The sequence below is a fragment of the Salvia splendens genome, chromosome 20, assembly GCF_004379255.2.
Source record: "Salvia splendens isolate huo1 chromosome 20, SspV2, whole genome shotgun sequence".
Taxonomy (NCBI): Eukaryota; Viridiplantae; Streptophyta; class Magnoliopsida; order Lamiales; family Lamiaceae; genus Salvia; species Salvia splendens.
The window spans coordinates 1,010,182-1,028,204 of record NC_056051.1 but is presented as its reverse complement, the minus strand read 5'-3'; the positions used below and the strand labels follow the sequence as shown (position 1 = coordinate 1,028,204).

General features: G+C 35.6%; 2 protein-coding genes across 2 annotated transcripts; one reads left to right on the top strand and one right to left on the bottom strand.

The window, feature by feature from the left end:
- Window positions 1-2,071: 2,071 nt before the first annotated feature.
- Window positions 2,072-4,906, top strand: LOC121780900 (wall-associated receptor kinase-like 1). Its single transcript, XM_042178557.1, has 4 exons — window positions 2,072-2,685; window positions 2,915-3,268; window positions 3,357-3,542; window positions 3,613-4,906. The coding sequence occupies exons 1-4, from the start codon at window positions 2,076-2,078 to the stop codon at window positions 4,749-4,751; spliced, it is 2,289 nt and encodes a 762-aa protein (XP_042034491.1). The 5' UTR covers window positions 2,072-2,075; the 3' UTR covers window positions 4,752-4,906.
- A 3,000-nt stretch (window positions 4,907-7,906) lies between these two features.
- Window positions 7,907-9,940, bottom strand: LOC121782634 (aquaporin TIP2-1-like). Its single transcript, XM_042180565.1, has 3 exons — window positions 9,738-9,940; window positions 9,195-9,445; window positions 7,907-8,522 (listed from the first exon to the last, which is right to left on the bottom strand). Exons 1-3 carry the CDS (start codon window positions 9,862-9,864, stop codon window positions 8,154-8,156), a joined length of 747 nt encoding a protein of 248 aa, XP_042036499.1. The 5' UTR covers window positions 9,865-9,940; the 3' UTR covers window positions 7,907-8,153.
- Between the last annotated feature and the right edge of the window lie 8,083 nt (window positions 9,941-18,023).

Genomic DNA, 18,023 nt, shown 5'->3' with positions numbered 1-18,023 from the left:
ATCAGGAATACAAGTATGGAATTTAGTCTGTGAGGTTGCAGATATCTATTCGTAAGATGGGATAATGAGTCTGCTCCATTGATGTAGAAGACAAGACTTGGAGGCTAAGCTTGATGAAGTTCTCGATGTTTATGAAAGGGAAGATACTCCTTCATGGAATTATGACGCAAGTAGTTGTCATTTTATATCGATGCCATCTATCTTTCAAGATTCTATGTTTATAATAAATGATTTAAGTTGCAAAGCAGTCAAGTCAAGTAGTTATTTTAAATCCATTTAAAGTATAATCTCCATCTTACACCTTTTTATGATCGCGCTATGCGTCCTTTTTTCACCTTCACTTTTTACTATTTTTAGTATTCAAACTTATTGCTTATTTCCATAGAATTCCAATCATTTTACATTGTCCGGTCGATACATAGATTTGGAATTGAAATTAAATGGGATTACAATTTTACAAAATTGAATTTGAAGTAGAATTATAATTCAATTCCAAATCCGTTAGTTCGATATTGATATGAAGAGTGTGTGCAGTGTGAAAGTTCCCAATTGTATAACTATTTGAAATTCCAATAATCTACTTTTGATTTAAATTGTGGAATTGGGAGGAACTTAAATTGTAATTCAATTACAAATCCAAATATTTTGCGGTACCAAACTTTGGATTTGGAATTGCAGGTTCCAATTACAATTCCGCATGCCCAATTCCATGATACCACACGGAGTCTGATTGTTATCCAACCACCACCCTTTGATTTTGATCATAGGTGGTAGAATGTTGTTGGAAATGAATTAAGCCACCACCTCATAGTGAAGAAAAAGTGGTCGATGTAAATCCCGAAGACAAGGCGAAGGCAAAGTTGGGTCCGCCTGGATACGGAGGCCTGCCGGACTACAAGAGACTTCCATTGAGATTCATTGTTAAATTATATGAGAGAATGAAGAGGGGTGGTACAAATGGTGTAAAATGAGGGGTACATATAGAGGGTAAAAAAAATCCTCCCGTGATCGGCCTGCAATAGAGGACGATGAAACCGCCGATCATCTCCCTATTGTGAATGATCTTAGTGTTCATGATAATTTGGACAAATTCTCTCGTAATATTTATATCTTTAATGGAAAAACAAAATTTCAAAAAGAATCAAAATTTCAAAAACAACTATTAATAATCAATACCGAAACACGTGTAAAAAAACATAATATGCTACACGATTATTTGACCCCACGAGTGTGGAATACTTGCCTAATTAGCGACTACCATGATCCAGTCATGCTTTTCTTCAACAAAAGTATCTTACTTTGTATACATCTTTTTATGCATAATTTACAGTAACATTTTTTAATATCTAACTAGGACAAAAGAGTAGTACCAATAAGAAATTCATGTTTCCTATAATAGACACATTATTATCTTTAGTCGATATCCACTTACTTTTTAGTTTTTATATTATTTAAAATCAACTTATTTGTAGAATAATATCACCCATAATTGAAATTTGGTGGTGCATTGAGATCATCAGACTCATTTTTCGTCGATCAATTACCGTCAAACATTAAATTAAAGAGGTTCATCATGCGAAACAAAACTTGCGTTTACCATTGAAATTTATCTGATGCTAACAGTAGTGAATTGATGGTGGAATCTTCGCAGAAAAAATTAGCAGTAGCCATTGATAATTAGCAGTGGCCAAATTCGCTGGTAGTAATATATATCTTATTAATAAAGAAACTAAATTTCGAAAAACAACATTAATAATCAATACCTAAGCATGTGTACAATATTGCAATAATTAAATAGTTGTCCACTTTCCTTTTTTTTTTTCTTTCTATTTTTGGCTAATGGACCCCAACTTTTTAAACTCACATTTTATTATAAAACTAATATATAAATGTAGGACTCTCGTTCCAAACTTTTTAAACTCACTTACAATTCTTAAAACTCGTGTGTCGAGTCAAACTTGGACAATATTTTATGGACGGAGGAAGTAAATTAATAATTTGTAAACCAAAACACATTTTCCTTATATAAAATGTGCCTATATATAGTACTACTCCAGTGGATTAGCACACTTATCATGGGCAAGCTTCATATGCAAATGATTTATTTTCTCCAATGGATCTTCATTTTCTTCTTTGTTCTTCTTCACCCACTAGCAACAGCTTCTATCCCGACCCATAGACCAGGTTGCCCTGGCCGATGCGGAAATGTAACGATTCCATATCCGTTTGGAGTCGGGTCGGGTTGCTCTCTCAGGTCATCGTTTAACATTTCTTGCAATCCTTCCACCACCCCTCCCAAACCATACATTTACATTGGTGATAGTGATACCCCTTTCGAGGTGGTCGAAATAAGAGTTGATGACCTGGCCCATATTCGGATCAAGTTCCCGCTCCTTCTGTGTGGACGTTGCTACAACAAATCTTCAAATAATGTTGTGGATTTCAACCGTATTAATCTGTTGCGGACCCAATATACGTTGTCGGAAGACAACTGGGTCACCGCCATTGGCTGTGATGATGCCATGACGATCACCACATACACAGGTAACGCGGACAGCGACCAAGCAATCCGTGACGGCTGCATAAGCATCTGTTTTGACGATCACGGTTCGAACGGAACCTGCCCCAGAAATGGTGATGGGAATTCCAGAGGCGACGGCTGTTGCCGGTCACCCATTCCCAAAGGTAATGATCACAACTTGGAAAATACTTCATTTATTCCTCCATGGTTTTTCGCTACAGAGATTAAGAAAAATATGTACTCCTATATTATATTAACAGAGACAATAAAGTAAAGTACTTAATAAAATATGCGACGTGGGAAAAAAAATATGTTAAAAAAAACTCAAACTGTGGTGGAACGGTGCGAGTAATTTTGTTAAGAACTGATTATGATGAGGTGCTGATCTGACAGGTGCTTCGTACCTTTCTACGGGTTTAACAGACTTGAGTAAAAGCTGGAATAGTAAAAGGGTTTTCTCTTGCAGCTACGCCTTTATCAGGGAGAAGGGAAGCCAGAAAAACTCACCGTATTCATATGACTACTCCATCCTCAACCAAAACAATACGTCGTTCTTCCATAATTATCATGTGGTACGCTTGGACTGGAGGCTCGGCAACCAGAATTGCTCCAAAACACCGCGGAATTCTAGTTTTGCTTGCCAGCCAAACGCTCGGTGTGTTGATTTTGGTGCTAATGTTGGGGGATACCTCTGCAAATGCTCCAAAGGATACCAAGGCAATCCATACCTCGAATCTAGCTGCCGAGGTTGCTTACTTCATTGTTAAAACTATTTTTATACTGATAATGTTAAGTTATCTCAAAAGATGATGGATATGTTGCTCAACTTTGGCAGATATTGATGAATGTGCTAATAGTACTCTTAATCCATGCGTTGTTAATTCCAAGTGCATCAACACTCATGGGTCTGCCTATTGCTCTTGTAACAAAGGGTATTATGGTGATGGAATGAAAAATGGAAAAGGTTGCACAATGTTGCCACCTTCCACACCTTCCAACATAGCCAAATTTGTTGTAATAGGTAAATTTTATCCATACACCAAGTTCTTCGTTTGTTTTTGCTTTCTCAAATGGGTAATTTTTGCACACAGGTCTAGCCTCTGCTTTGGGACTTCTATTGCTTCTTTTGTTATGTCTTTGGTTGCATAAGGTCTTTGAGAAGAAAAGGAATAAACACCGCAAAGAAAAATTCTTCAAACACCTTGCCTCGCAACCACAAACAAGCGAGGGCGCATTTGGGAAAACCAAACTTTTCACCGCTAAAGAGCTGGAGAAGGCCACTGATCATTTCAACAAAAGTCGCATATGTGGACGAGGAGGGCAAGGCATCGTCTACAAAGGTATGTTGTCTGATGGTACTATTGTAGCCATCAAGAAACTAAAGGAGGTTGATGAGAATCAAGTGGAACAATTCATAAATGAGGTTGTGATACTTTCGCAAATCAATCATAAGAATGTGGTCAGGTTATTAGGATGTTGTTTGGCGACTAACACTCCTCAACTTGTGTATGAGTTCTTACCAAACGGAACTCTCTTCGATTTTATTCATCACCCCAAAACCGAATTCCCACTAACGTGGAACATGCGACTAAAAATAGCTGCAGATGTGGCGGGGGCATTAGCTTATTTACACTTTGCATCTTCTACACCCATATATCATAGAGATATCAAGTCCACTAATATCCTTCTAGATGAAAAGTATATCGTCAAAGTATCAGATTTTGGAATTTCTAAACTTGTTCAAGTGGATCAGACTCATTTAACCACACTGGTTAAAGGGACATTTGGGTATTTAGATCCAGAGTATTATGAAACAAGTCAATACACAGAAAAGAGTGATGTCTACAGCTTTGGGGTGGTTCTTCTCGAACTTCTAACAAGTCAACGACCAATATCTTTGGAGAGGCCAGAAGTGGGAAGAAATCTAGCAGCACATTTCCTTTCATACATGGAAGCAGACAATCTCGATGCCATTTTAGACACTCAAGTTTCCGAGGAAGGTGCTAAGGAGGAGGTTATCGCAGTTGCAACGCTTGCAAGAAGATGTTTGAATGTTAAGGGGAAAATGAGGCCAACCATGAAGGAAGTGGCCACTGAATTGGAAAGTTTAGTGATTTCTCAAATTCCTGAACCTGAAGAAGCAGCAGTGTCTGAAGCTAAGCACGTGATGTTTTCAGACATTGAGTACACTTGGACAACGAGTGATCATACTTCATTATTAAATGCATGATGTCCAAAGGAGTTTGGTATTGTTAATGTGAATTTTATGATTGTGTATAATTTAGGATGGTATTTCATTTTCTATTTTGTGAAACCAGCTACTCCTTTTCCTTTTCCTTTTATTTTTCTTTTGGTCATTTCTAAGTTATTAAAGTTATTCCATTATTGATAGCTTTTCTAAAGATATAGACACTCAAAAAGTAGGGCCATAAATGTGATCCAAAGTCTCCATATGTCTTGCAAATAAAAAGGACTCGTTAGAAGTCTCGCCAGCTTGCAAAGTCTAATTGTCATGATATCTTGATAAACTGTTTTTTGAAAAATCTCAATATCATTGTATATATAGAAAGTGAGGAATTTCATCGAACACCTAGTGTTGAGATGGACTGATTTCTCACATTGATCGAATGGCAAATTGGCCATTTCTCGTTCAAATTGGTCACCTAGTGTTAGAGCATCCGCGGCGCAAGTGATGCATTACGTGCCGGCAACACTGAATGGGGGAACGAGTTGAAACCGTTTCCCCCTGCATAACTCACGACATCAACGCCTCCCCCTACATGGACCAATGACGACTCACGATGTCCATGTGTGAAGCCACTCGCAAATAATACGACCATTTTTTGAAATTAATTTTATTTTAAAGAAAATAGTAGTAGTTGAATCATTCCATGGTATTTTGAAAAAAATATTGATGCATAACTACAATCAATAACAATAATATTTCTTTAATGTTAGACTGTTAGATAATATATATTCATACAATAACAAAGATACAAGCATACTATTTGCACAATACAAATAATTTTATATTAATTCTTTTTTTATCAAACGATCAAATCCAAGTAGAAGTATGAAGTTTAATCAAGTATACTGCAATCTGTATACAAATTAAATTTAAAAGCATTGAGGCAAAAAAAATTATATAGAAACATGAGACCATTGAGACGTACTACTACAAAGTTAATTACATTTTAGGTAAATAAAACATTAATTGAAAATTGAGCCTTGAAATCTGAGAAATGAGATGAGTTGTACTAAGCCCTAAATTGCATACCGAGTCTGATATACATCTCCCATTAACCATCAATTGATTCAATTCTTACCTGAATCGCGAAAGGCACGACTGAAGAACTCTAGCAGCAGCGTCAAGACTCAGGCGACAAACTTCCCGTTGTCTCGCAAATCTTGGCGTGAGAAAATTTGGGCTATTTGTGTAAGGGCTTAGGGGCTAATTATTAGTTACTTAGTTTATTAAGTTAAAAGGCCCAAAAGAAAAAGAGCCCAAAAATAAATAGCCCAAAACAAATAAGCTCACCTTTTCTTCTACTTCTTCCTCAATTTTCAATTTCAAAAGTTACAGTCTTACAGAGACGCTACGACCATTATTTAAAATTGTATTTGTCAAAACAATTTTCTTTAAATAACCCAAGTCTGATCATATTTTGTCTATTATTAGGCGTGTTAGATCTACTTCTCTATTATGTTGGTATTTTGACCATTTTGTAAAGAGGGTGTAAAAAATGTAGAAGATATGTGGATGTACAAAATATAGTTTTTTTGAAGATTTTGAAGTTTAATTATTCCATAATTAATATCATTATCTTCGTCATCGAAGGAGCTTCGTGTGGGTATCTTAAACGTCTCAATCGGAGTTAGGTAGAGGAAGTTAGAGCCGTTTTACAAAGACTGCGCGGAAGCAGTAACAAAGCTGGTGACCCGCCGGGTTCGCATGCAAACGAACCTGGCAACCCGCCAGTAACGCACGGGAAAAATGCCGTAGGCAGCTGGTGACTCGCCAACTTCGACCAGCAATTTATTCCACGCCCTAAGTCAACCCTAGGTATATATGCCTAGGAAACGCCTCCCAAACCATCTTTTGCTGCCCCCACTCCTAAAATATAAGCTTTTCACCTTGGAAGAAGAGAAGAACAAGCAAAGGACGAGTATTCATCCAAATATTGAAGACGAGGCCTCTAATCCGCCCAATCCAATTCTAGGGTTCATATTTTAGTTTTATCTTTGTTCAAACAATGTTTTTGGATAGTTTTTTTACTTTTGTGATGAACGTTAGTAGCTAAATCCTCCGTAGAGTTCTACGGGGAGATACAATGATTCTTATGTTTAATTGATTTCCTTTTTCTATGTCTTGGATCATGTGGTTATTTTGATTTCTTATATGCTTATACATTTATTTGACTGGCCAACTTATAAATGCATGTGCATTTTACTACAATAATCGAGAGATGAATAGTCCAATTTGAAAGAGGAGCAATTGATGTCTTTGCCAATATAATCGAGAGATTTGATCCTTTGAGTAAAGCATTTTATCCTAGGAGCTTTTAGGAGTTGTTGCCTTAGTTCTAGGAATGAGACTAGGTTCTAGGTAGCAATCTACAAATTATATGCTTAGAGAGAAGATATAGTTTTACCTTAGTGATAGCTTAATAACCCTTGAGACCATTTGTTGGCATATTTTGGAAATTAGTTGAGCATAAGATAGTTGTTATCTATCCCGTAGGATTCTACCTTCTCAATTCTTGATTTACTTCCATTACACTTTATTTGCTTTTAGTTGTCTAAGTTGTTTCCATTTTCTTTAATTATTGTTTATGCTTTTAGTTTTAAGTAGATTTAGAAAACAAAACCCAATTGATTACTCTAGGTAGTAGTTGAGGTTGGTTCGTGATAAATAGGTTGACAAGTATTATCTCCGTGGATATGATACTCTTACTTGTTGTTTGCTACATTAGCCCATACACTTGCTGGTACACTTGTGTTAAGTATAAGTCGAGTCAATTAATATAAGATTATTGAAATTTTAGTCCTTTTTTTATTTCTATAAAAGTTGCTCATATGTCCATTTTGTAATATTGTAGTAATAAAAAATTGTGAGTAGTAAAGATAAAGACACTCTTTGAAAAATAATTCATTTATAAGTATAAAACTGAAATGATAATATTCGTTTAATAAAATCAATACTAAGAAACTAATTTATAATTATGAGCAACACAAAAAATAGAAAAATAAAATTTTTATTAAATAGTATAATAACATTAAAAAAAACAATAAAAGAAAAGACCATATGCACGATGACACAAGTTTTGTGTAAATTAATAGCATAAGGATGTGCCAAAGAGCATCCTAAGTGAGACACATGAGAAATAAACATCATTTAATTCACAATATTTTTTTCAGAAAAACAACATTATAACAAAAAGAAATTGCATTTACAGCTTCAAACAGCCACCAAATTTCTCCAAATCACTAAAGAAGATTAAAAAGGAACAAGAAAAGAAAAAGAGAAAAATATTTTTCTCCTCTCTTCTCCCCCTTTTATCACAAAAGAAATTACAAACTTTTCATGCCACAAACAAAATGTGAAAATTACAAAAACAAAAACAAAACAAATCTAGAACTCGCTAGCGAGTGGTGCGTGCTCGTGGTGGATGTAGCAGTTGCTGTAGACGACTCCGGCGAGGCCTCCGCCGATGAGTGGGCCCACCCAGTAGATCCAGTGGCCGGAGAAGTCGCCGGCGGCAACGGCGGGGCCGAAGGAGCGAGCGGGGTTCATGGAGCCGCCGGAGAATGGGCCGGCGGCCAAGATGTTGGCGCCAACGATGAAACCGATGGCGATGGGGGCGATGGTGCCCAGTGAGCCCTTCTTGGGGTCCACGGCTGTGGCGTAGACGGTGTAGACGAGGGCGAATGTGATGATGATCTCGAACACGACGCCCTGGATGGCTCCGACTCCGGCTCCCACACCGTGGATCGGAATAGCCTAAGGAATATCAAATTCTGGTTAGTCTCGTAATCTTTGAAATTAAATTATTAAATTACGAAGTTTAAATTTTTCCTATATATCCTATTAATGTACAAATCGACTTCTTTTTCAATAGAATAAAAAATAAATAATTAATGCATGAAAATTATTTATTTTAATGAAACACGTTATTTGAACATTATAAAAAGCCACACTTACACTTATGTATGGATGAAACAGTTGAGAAAAAATGAACTTTGTAAGACAGTATTATAATTTCAAAAGTTATGAAATGAATCAGAAGTAAATCAAATTGATGATTTAAATAAGTACTACTTCCCATATTAGGAATTTCGATGACTTTTATGTACTCGTTTTATTTTTTTTATAGTATTCTCTTTCTTACTTTAACATTTCTGCACTTTAATTGTTTATTATCATTTTTATAAAATAAGTGCAGAAAAGTCAGTGGGACTCCTAACGTGGGACGAAGTAGTATTATACTTAATGATTTTATAGTGGACTTAAATTATTATCACTAATGGACCAAGCACTATAGTTGGTTGGTATATATATTATCTGGTGGAATTATAAACTATTAATTAATTATCTTATCAATTGAGCATATTATATTCTCCAAATACTATTAATTAATTATCTTATCAATTGAGATTAATGAGTTAAACTCACCAAACCGCCGGTGACAAACGAGAGAAGGAAGGAACCAACAACAGCGCCCAAAAGCTGAGCAATCCAGTAGAAAACTCCGGTGATGACAGTCATCTGGCCACCGGCAACTAAGCCGAAGGTGACGGCAGGGTTGACGTGTCCGCCAGAGATGTTGGCGGCGATGGAGACAGCAACGAAAAGAGCGAATGCGTGGGCGATAGCAATAGCCACCAGCCCAGCCGGGTCGAGACCAGCGTTCGCCGTCAAACTGTCTGTTCAGGAAATTAAACTTTTAGAATAAAGAATACCGTCAAAAAATAAATGACTCATTTTACTATTTTGGGACGAGACTGGTAAATTAGTACATGTGCATGCATGGCTCTTAGCTAGGAGGGTAATTAAGATTAATTTCTATTACGATAAAAAGAAATTAATATTTTCAAACATTCTATCACCAATTCCATAAATTCCTAAAAAAATAATATCGTTTGCGATTGGAGTGTTAAATTTAAAAATTAATTGAAAAAATGACTTGAATTGAAGAAGTGGATGATATGTACTAACTGAAAGCGATGGCAGAGCCGACGCCAGCGAAGACGAAGAGCAAGGTGGAGATGAACTCGGCGACGTACGCCTTGATGGAGGCTGCGCTGCACGAGTCATCGAAACGGCCGATAGCGATTCCGGGCATTTTTCTCTTCTTTTTTTTCCTTTTCAAAAAATAATTAGAAATTAATTCTTGAAAAAAGAAGAGGTGATTATGGATTGGGGTGAGAGAAATAGCACTTTATATAACGAGGCACACACGACTTTATCCAAATTGTTTAATGTGAGCATCTATGATTAGTATATGCCAGATGCCTCGTCACAAAAAGATAGATGAAGGGACAAAATAATCCATCCTACGTGGAATATTCTATCCTGAGATTATTTTAATTTTATGTGACTGTTTTGTTATTATTTAATTGAGAATTCATAGCAGCCAGATAATAAGTTTTGTAGTTAAACGTAGTTGTTATTCGTGGAAAACCTTGTTGCTCGCCAAGCTGTCCATAACGTGCAAAATTGGATTTGTTTGAAGGTATCCAATGAATGATCCATGTGAGATTGTTAGTAGCATTAATTTGAGATTTAACCCACAAAGAAAAAAAATTCAGATTTGAGATAAGAATATAATACTTTATTTTACCCTACTTTTGTTTATGAAATTATATTATTTCATAAATCAAAAGTAATTCATATTTATTTATAATATTCTAGTATTCTTTTAACGCTATTTCTACCATTTTTTTAATTTCTTTTTATTATAGTAACTTTATCAATATTATATTAAAATTAGTATAACATAGAGATATATGGAGTACTATAGATGTCTATATATGCAGGGGGTGAGTATTTCAATCTGACCTATATATTGCGCCAACCAATTCTCTATAATTAACTCTTTTGGGTTAGTTGGGACAGTATTTATTGTTATTGTTAAAATTATTGTTAAAAATTAATTAAATATTGTGGATAGTATTAAATTACAGGGTATGGTTATTGTTAATGAGATCTTAATTTGAAATTAGTGTCATTTGTCTCAAAAGAATTTGAGCTTTTTACCATTTAATCTAAATCTCGTATGCAAAACTGTTTACTTGTCCTACTATGGTTGCTCGTTCTCTACTATATACTTGACAAGAAAGATGTTGGAATTGAGAATTGATAATCAGTTAGTAGATGCGTATGTATTTATCATTGTTATTAAAAATTGCAAATATAATTGTTTCTGTCTACTTAATTCGTGCAATTTGACTCTTGAAGAAAGCGAATGGCTAAATTAATTCATAAATCCGAAGGAGTATGTTTTGGAGAAATATATCCTCTTCAGATAGTTTGGGATTTTGTTCTTTTCTTTTGCATTCAAGCATGTGCTTAGACATGTTCTTTCTTAGAATTTTAATATAAAAACATAGGATAAGAACATACTCCGTGTCTCTATTACTGTGGAACGGAGGGAGTGAGTAATAAATTATAATATGACCCTTTTCTTTTACTGAAATAGTGAAATATAAGGGAACTGACATGTTGTTTTCCTTCATCCCCAGCTCTGTTATTTCTTATTGAATCTTTACCCTTTTGTCCTCAACACATTTTCATTTCTTTTTACAAATCTAACTATATATCGGGGGATGATCCAAACAAGAATGAATCTAAATCCAGAAATGCAGTTTAAATCTTGGCCCTAGGATTAAGTGATCAATGGTCAATAATTAACCAAAAACACGGTGGGTCATTATTAAGCGGTTTTAGGTCATATTATAAAATTCGGGTTTAATGTCATGTTAAGATCATTTTAGGTCATCCTTTGTTAGAATAACCTAAAAATAAACTAACAATGACCTAATTATGTCATATATATGATTTTATTCTGTTTTTTTATATTTAAATCTAGTTTTGTATAGATCAAAACCCTCTTAAATATTATTGATTATTTTATAACAATATTAAAAATGTTCAACATCGGCTTACTTACATTTCTAATGTCTTCCGGCCCCACAATATATAAAAAAGGGGGCTTTTTAATAATTGATCAGTCTTGATTATAACATTTAACAATAGGTGCATGACTTGAAACGTTGAGGAGTAGGATCAACATCCAGCAAAGAGTATCACATTTTAAAATAAATTAATTGTGTGATTTAGGGAAATCAATATTTTAATAAAATGGTATAGTGCAGTTATAAATTCTGCATCGCCACGATTTGTTTGACTTTCGAAGCTTCCTCACTCAACTTTCCATTTATCTGATCATTTTCGTGTGGATCTACGATTCCAGCCCACATCACTAATCTTACGCTTGATTTTGTACGCAACACGCAGTATTTTAATCATATCTTACACTTGATTTTGTACGCAACACGTAGTATTTTAATCATATGGGAGGGGTATCGGGCTGCCTATCGTCCGCCACTGTGGATGCGCGGATGATGGACAATGAGTCGTCCTCACCCGACAGATAGTCCACGGATGATAGGGCATCGTCTGCGCCATCATCCACCCACTGTGGGCGACGCGGACGATGGCGCGGACAATGCAACGCGTTTTTATTTTTTTCGAATTTTGTTTATTTAAACCTCGTTTCTCATTCTATTTTTCGTACGAACATTTCTCGCATCTCTCATTTCTCTCATCTCTCACATTTCTCCATCTCTCACAAACCAAAATGAACCACGACGACGAACGGAGTTCCTCGGAGGGCGGTAGTCCGACCTTGACTCAAGCTTTAAACGCAGCCGTTCAAGACGCAATGGCGGAATGCTTAGCCGAAATGCAGCGCGAGTAGGCGGAGGCTGCGGCGGAGCAGATCCCCAGGCCTATTCGACGTCGGACGTTTGTCCTCCGCGAACACGCCGCAGCTCACGAACGTCTAGTTGCAGACTATTTTACCGAGCAACCACGGTGGGGCCCGACTATTTTCCGCCGCCGGTTTAGAATGTCTCGTTACCTTTATCTCAGCATTGTCCAGACGTTGGAGTCACATGATGAATACTTCCAGTATCGGGAAGATGGCATCGGCAGACCCGGACTTACGCCGTTGCAGAAGTGCACGGTTGCACTCCGTCAGTTGGCCTACGGCACCACGGCGGACATGTTCGACGAGTACCTCCACGTCGGAGAGACAACAGACCACGAGTGCCTGAAGAGATTTTGTAGGGGAGTTGTGGAGGCCTACAGCGACACATATTTGCGAAAGCCGACTACTGTAGATTGTCATGGCCTAATGAAGATGCACGAGACGGCGCACAGCTTTCCTGGGATGCTAGGGAGCATCGACTGTATGCACTGGGAATGGAAGAATTGTCCGACGGCGTGAAGAGGCCAATTTACTAGTGGATACAAGGGCAGCCACCCGACGATGATCCTCGAAGCCGTCGCTGACCATCGGCTCTGGATCTGACATGCGTACTTCGGTGTAGCCGGGTCGAACAACGACATCAACGCCCTCAACTCATCCACCCTCTTCACCGAGCAATGCAATGGCAACCGCCCGGCCATCGAGTTCACTGCCAACGGACGCCAATACCACATGGGGTACTACTTGGCTGATGGCATATACCCAAGGTGGCCTGTTTTTCTGAAGACGATCAGCTGCCCAATCGGTGAGAAGAGAGTTTTATTTTCGCAAAAGCATGAGGCGGCGCAGAAGGATGTGGAGCTGGCATTTCGTGTGCTCCGATCACGGTGGGCAATAGTGAAAGGGCCGACGCGTCTCTGGTTCACGGAAGTCCTCGCCGATGTCATGTATGCGTGCATTATCTTGCACAACATGATAGTCGAACATGAAGGTGGGAGCATCACCGATTGGACCGATGATGAAGGTGCATCTAGCTCCTCCAGCACGGCGACCGCGCCCCCCGCTCGAGGATTACCGACGGGCTTCAATGAGGTTCTATCTAGACAGGCCTCAATGTGCAACCAACAAGACCATGCTCAGCTCATGAACGACATGATTGAAGAAGTGTGGGCCCGTAACCGTCGTCGCTGAGTTGCGTATTTTTTTTAATTCGTATTGTAATGTATTAATTTTATAAATGAAATGAAGGTTTTCCCAATTTTTTGTATTTATTTAAATATTAAAATAAAAAAAAATACTTAGAGCGCCCTTTAAGGCGGCTTATAGGGCGTCCCACTGCAGGTGAAAGTGTAGGAGGATAAAATGCCGAATGTTTACATAATTTTATCAAATCTCTAAAAACTACTCTTATTATACTTCACCTTAGAACATAGACATAGAAATGAATTAGTCATACATTTAACACTCCGACATGGAACAAATTCATAGGATTAAAGCACTAATTAAATGATACTATACTGTATATTTTAAAATTTTATAATTTACCAAGAATCCCATAAGAAAACCTAGCTACTCAAAGTTGGCATTATTAAATTCTGAGATTGTGTATTGTGTATGAATTGAATTCTGAGTTATCACAGACTTCACAGTGACTACACCTGGTTCCAATTGTTCAGATTTGTGTATGAATTGAATTCTGAGATTCTGTATTGACAATCGAGCTTTGGAGTACGAGTTTTGGACTAAAACCCAAGGCACTGTCAAGTGTTGAGAAAGGTTTCTATGACGAGCGAAGATGAAGTTAAACATGGTTGATCGAAAAATCAGATATTTTAAAATAATCTTATACTACTAGTATTAGGTGTTGGGGGATCGGTGGTGCACATCCGAACTCCACATTAATATGATATTGTCCGCTTTGGGCAAAGCTCTCGCGGTTTTGCTCTTGGGGTACTCCCCAAAAGGCCTCGTACTAATGAAATTGGGATAGCCTTTATATATGCTTGCAACTCTTGTTTATTCTCCAATGTGGAAATTGTTTGACCTCACAATAGGGAAATTGGCGAGGAGTATCGGAAAAACAGATTTTGAGGTAGAGAAGAGAAAACCCACTTCAAAAAATAGAATAGATTTGTCTTTTAATTATAAATTCAGAGGTTAATATTTACCATGTTCCATTAAAAATGAAATATTTCCTAAAATATAAATAATTTTATCTCTACTTTTTCTCCTCTCTTACTTTATTTACTCACAAAACAACACTACATAAAACTCGATGGTGACAACCAAAGATTTCATATTTAATGGGACAGATGGAGTATAATTATAATCTTATGTCCAAACATAATTTAAGTATAATTTTTTGAATTATCAAAAAAACAGTTATAATAATCACTACCATTTTAAAAAATATTGATATTTGAAATAAATCCATTAATGGAACTATAATACAAATAGGGATATTTGTGCATCTCAAAATTCGTGGGCCGGCATAATTAGCCCGCAAGTCAAATAGGCCTGACCCACAACCTAATGGGTTGGCCTGGTTAAGTTAAATCTCGATGCACTATTATTTATTCTGCCGTTTTTTTTTAGATATTTCGAAAAAAATGATTCATTTCGCTGACATTTTAGAATTTGACATTAAATTCGCCGACCTTTTGGAATACGGGATCGAGGCATGCGAACTTTTCAGAATAAGGGATTTTTATTTTGTTTAATCTTTTTTCTCTTTTTTACTTATTATTTCCCTTCCAACATTTATCAAATTACCAAACTATCCAACTCAAATTTAGACTTAAATTTTAAAGAAACAATCGAAATTGCTACAGCCTCCACTTCGGACCTGCCGCAAAAATCTACTCACCAAGAAAACTCTGATCATCACATTAGAGTACAATATTTGAAAAAAAATACAGTTGAAAATGGATAAGAAATCAAACTATCTAAAACTATTCGGATATACACAAAGACTACAATCAGTTTTGTACTATCCAACATGTAAAAAACAATCTACTCAAAATGCTTCAAAAATTCACAGATACACAACAAGAACAATCAAGATTAAAATTTTTTAACGAAGCACGACATAATGAAGAAGGAAAAATCAAAAAGCAGCTAATATTTTGCTGAAATCGAAAACCCCACGAGAGTAAGGAACCAGCTACACCAGTCAGACAAAGATACTTCATCAAAACTCAAACTTTGGCACATGATTGTGCTTCCATTACAGAAATTTGTTAAGTATTGTGAAGCTCCTTCTTGGATTGGGAAATATGGAGATTTTGAAAATGGAAATCCGAAAATGAGAGAAGACGACGGAGATGTGGAATTTAGAGTAGTGGAACGTGTGGTTGGTGCAAGATTACTGAATGAAGGAAATGGGATTAGGCATTTTGTTTTGTCTTGATTCTTCAAGAAAGAAATTAATTAATTAATTGTTCTAGGAATAATAAAGAGCACAGCTTCACTCCACAATCTGCATATCTTTTTCTAATAGAGTTGACGCGGGTGTGGAGTAGGGAAAGAGACGCATCTGGAGTGGAGGGAGGAGGCAGAAATTTCGATTGTTTTTTCCAAATTTGAGTTGGATAGTTTGGTCATTTGATAAATGTTGAAAGGAAAATAATAGGAAAAAAAGAAGAGAAAAAAGATTAAAAAACTAAAATCTCTTATTCCAAAAAATTCGCATGTATCGATCTCATATTCTGAAATGTCAGCGAATTTAATGTCAAATTCTGAAAGGCCAGCGATTTAATCGCTTTTTCCGAAATCTCTCGTCTCGTCTTTTTTATAGCTAATTTCACTCTTAATGATGATTGTTATAGTATAATAAATTGCTATTAAAAATAATCCTTCATTTTATATTTAATAATTTATGTGTTTTAGTTAATAAAATACTTCCTTTCCCCAATAATTTATCACCATTTAACTTGACATGGATTTGAAGAAATGTAATATAAAGTGGGTTGAAAAAATTATTGACATTTGGATCCTACTTTTATATACTCCCTCAATCTCACATTACTTGAGTCGTTTATTTTCGGTACGAGATTTAAGAAAGTAAAATAAATTAGAAGAGAAAATAAAGTAAGAGAGAGGAGAGAGAGGGTAAAGTAATAATTTTTGACAAAAAAGCTATACAACAAAGGAATCATTTTATTTCTGCGTTTATTTTTTTAAAAATAATAACAAAGTAATAAAAGTGGAATAAAAGTAAAATAAGAAAAAGAATAATATACAGAAGAATTTTATTTACATTATTCTCTCTTTTATTTTATTATTTCTCTATTTTAATTATTTATAATTATTTTTTGAAAATGCTTGCAGAAAATGAAAGGAGTAAGTACAAAAGGGGAGCATTAGGGTGTCATCATATTTAAAGTGGCAACATACCACTAATTCTAGCCCTTAGATCTATAAGATGGACGCCTATGATTGAATTGATGTAATAGAGTTCGAGTTGCAGTTTTATGTGTTGTTGGATATTGCAGGCATGGGTACATTAGTCAATTCTGAAAAATTTAAATCAGAGACGAATTTGGTAATATGTAACTGCAAATACTACTTGGTAATACTGCAATATTCGTAGATTAACATTGTAATCTGGTAAGATAAAAAACTATTACGAATGATGCAGACGCATAACACTGCAATATTCATAGAGTAGTACTGCAATATGGTAACAGACTGAAACCAGATAATACGGATTTTGCCCTTCAGCATTTTTTTATATTCTAATTTAATTAAAATAGGTTATCACGTGACAGCTTGAGAATCACATGATCTTCAGATCTAATGGCCTAAAATAATGATATAGTGTTACAATAAAGAAGATTGTCTCGGGGAGTGATCAATTGCTAACTCACTCTCTATTTATTTACTAACTACAACTAATTTAAGACCATAGGATTTTAGAAATCTAGTGGTCTAAAATTTGTCACGTGTAATTTTCATTTTTATTAGTTAAATCGAAATAGATAAAAAAAACTACCAAATTAGGGTTTTGGATGAAAATGTCAATATAGTGTTTTGAAAATATCAACACAATGCTTTGAGATTGTCAGTACATTGCTTTAAGAATGACATTTTATATGTATTATGTTGACATATTTTATATACTATATTGACATTTGTTGTACGAAAAAATTTCAAATTTTCAAAAAAATTTCAAATTTTGACATTGGAACATATGCAAGTGAGATCTCGTTAGAATCCTTATGAAATTATTTTTAATTTGATATATGTTGTGCGAAAAAATAATTTAAATCGAGAAAATTATATGCGTTTTAAAGTCATGTGATATTTTTTAAAAATTAGTTACAATTAATTTATTGTAAATTAACTTGTTTTTTATAATATTGATATTTTGGGGCTATGATATAAGCCCTTGATTTAAATATCTAAAGACTATTATTTAATTGTACTAATTAAATATTGAGTTAGCCATATAACACTCCCTTCATACATCTCTCTAAATAAAGTGCAAACATGACATATTATTTCTTTCA

What these genes read in the sequence shown, in the direction of transcription:
- LOC121780900 (XM_042178557.1), top strand. Translation starts at nt 2,076, where the DNA reads ATGGGCAAGCTTCATATGCAAATGATTTATTTTCTCCAATGGATCTTC. An exon ending in CCGGTCACCCATTCCCAAAG is followed by an intron (nt 2,686 to 2,914) that starts GTAATGATCACA and finishes CTGATCTGACAG; the next exon opens with GTGCTTCGTACCTTTCTACG. An exon ending in AGCCAAATTTGTTGTAATAG is followed by an intron (nt 3,543 to 3,612) that starts GTAAATTTTATC and finishes TTTTGCACACAG; the next exon opens with GTCTAGCCTCTGCTTTGGGA.
- LOC121782634 (XM_042180565.1), bottom strand. Translation starts at nt 9,864, where the DNA reads ATGCCCGGAATCGCTATCGGCCGTTTCGATGACTCGTGCAGCGCAGCC. An exon ending in CGGCTCTGCCATCGCTTTCA is followed by an intron (nt 9,446 to 9,737) that starts GTTAGTACATAT and finishes TTTCCTGAACAG; the next exon opens with ACAGTTTGACGGCGAACGCT. An exon ending in CGTTTGTCACCGGCGGTTTG is followed by an intron (nt 8,523 to 9,194) that starts GTGAGTTTAACT and finishes GATATTCCTTAG; the next exon opens with GCTATTCCGATCCACGGTGT.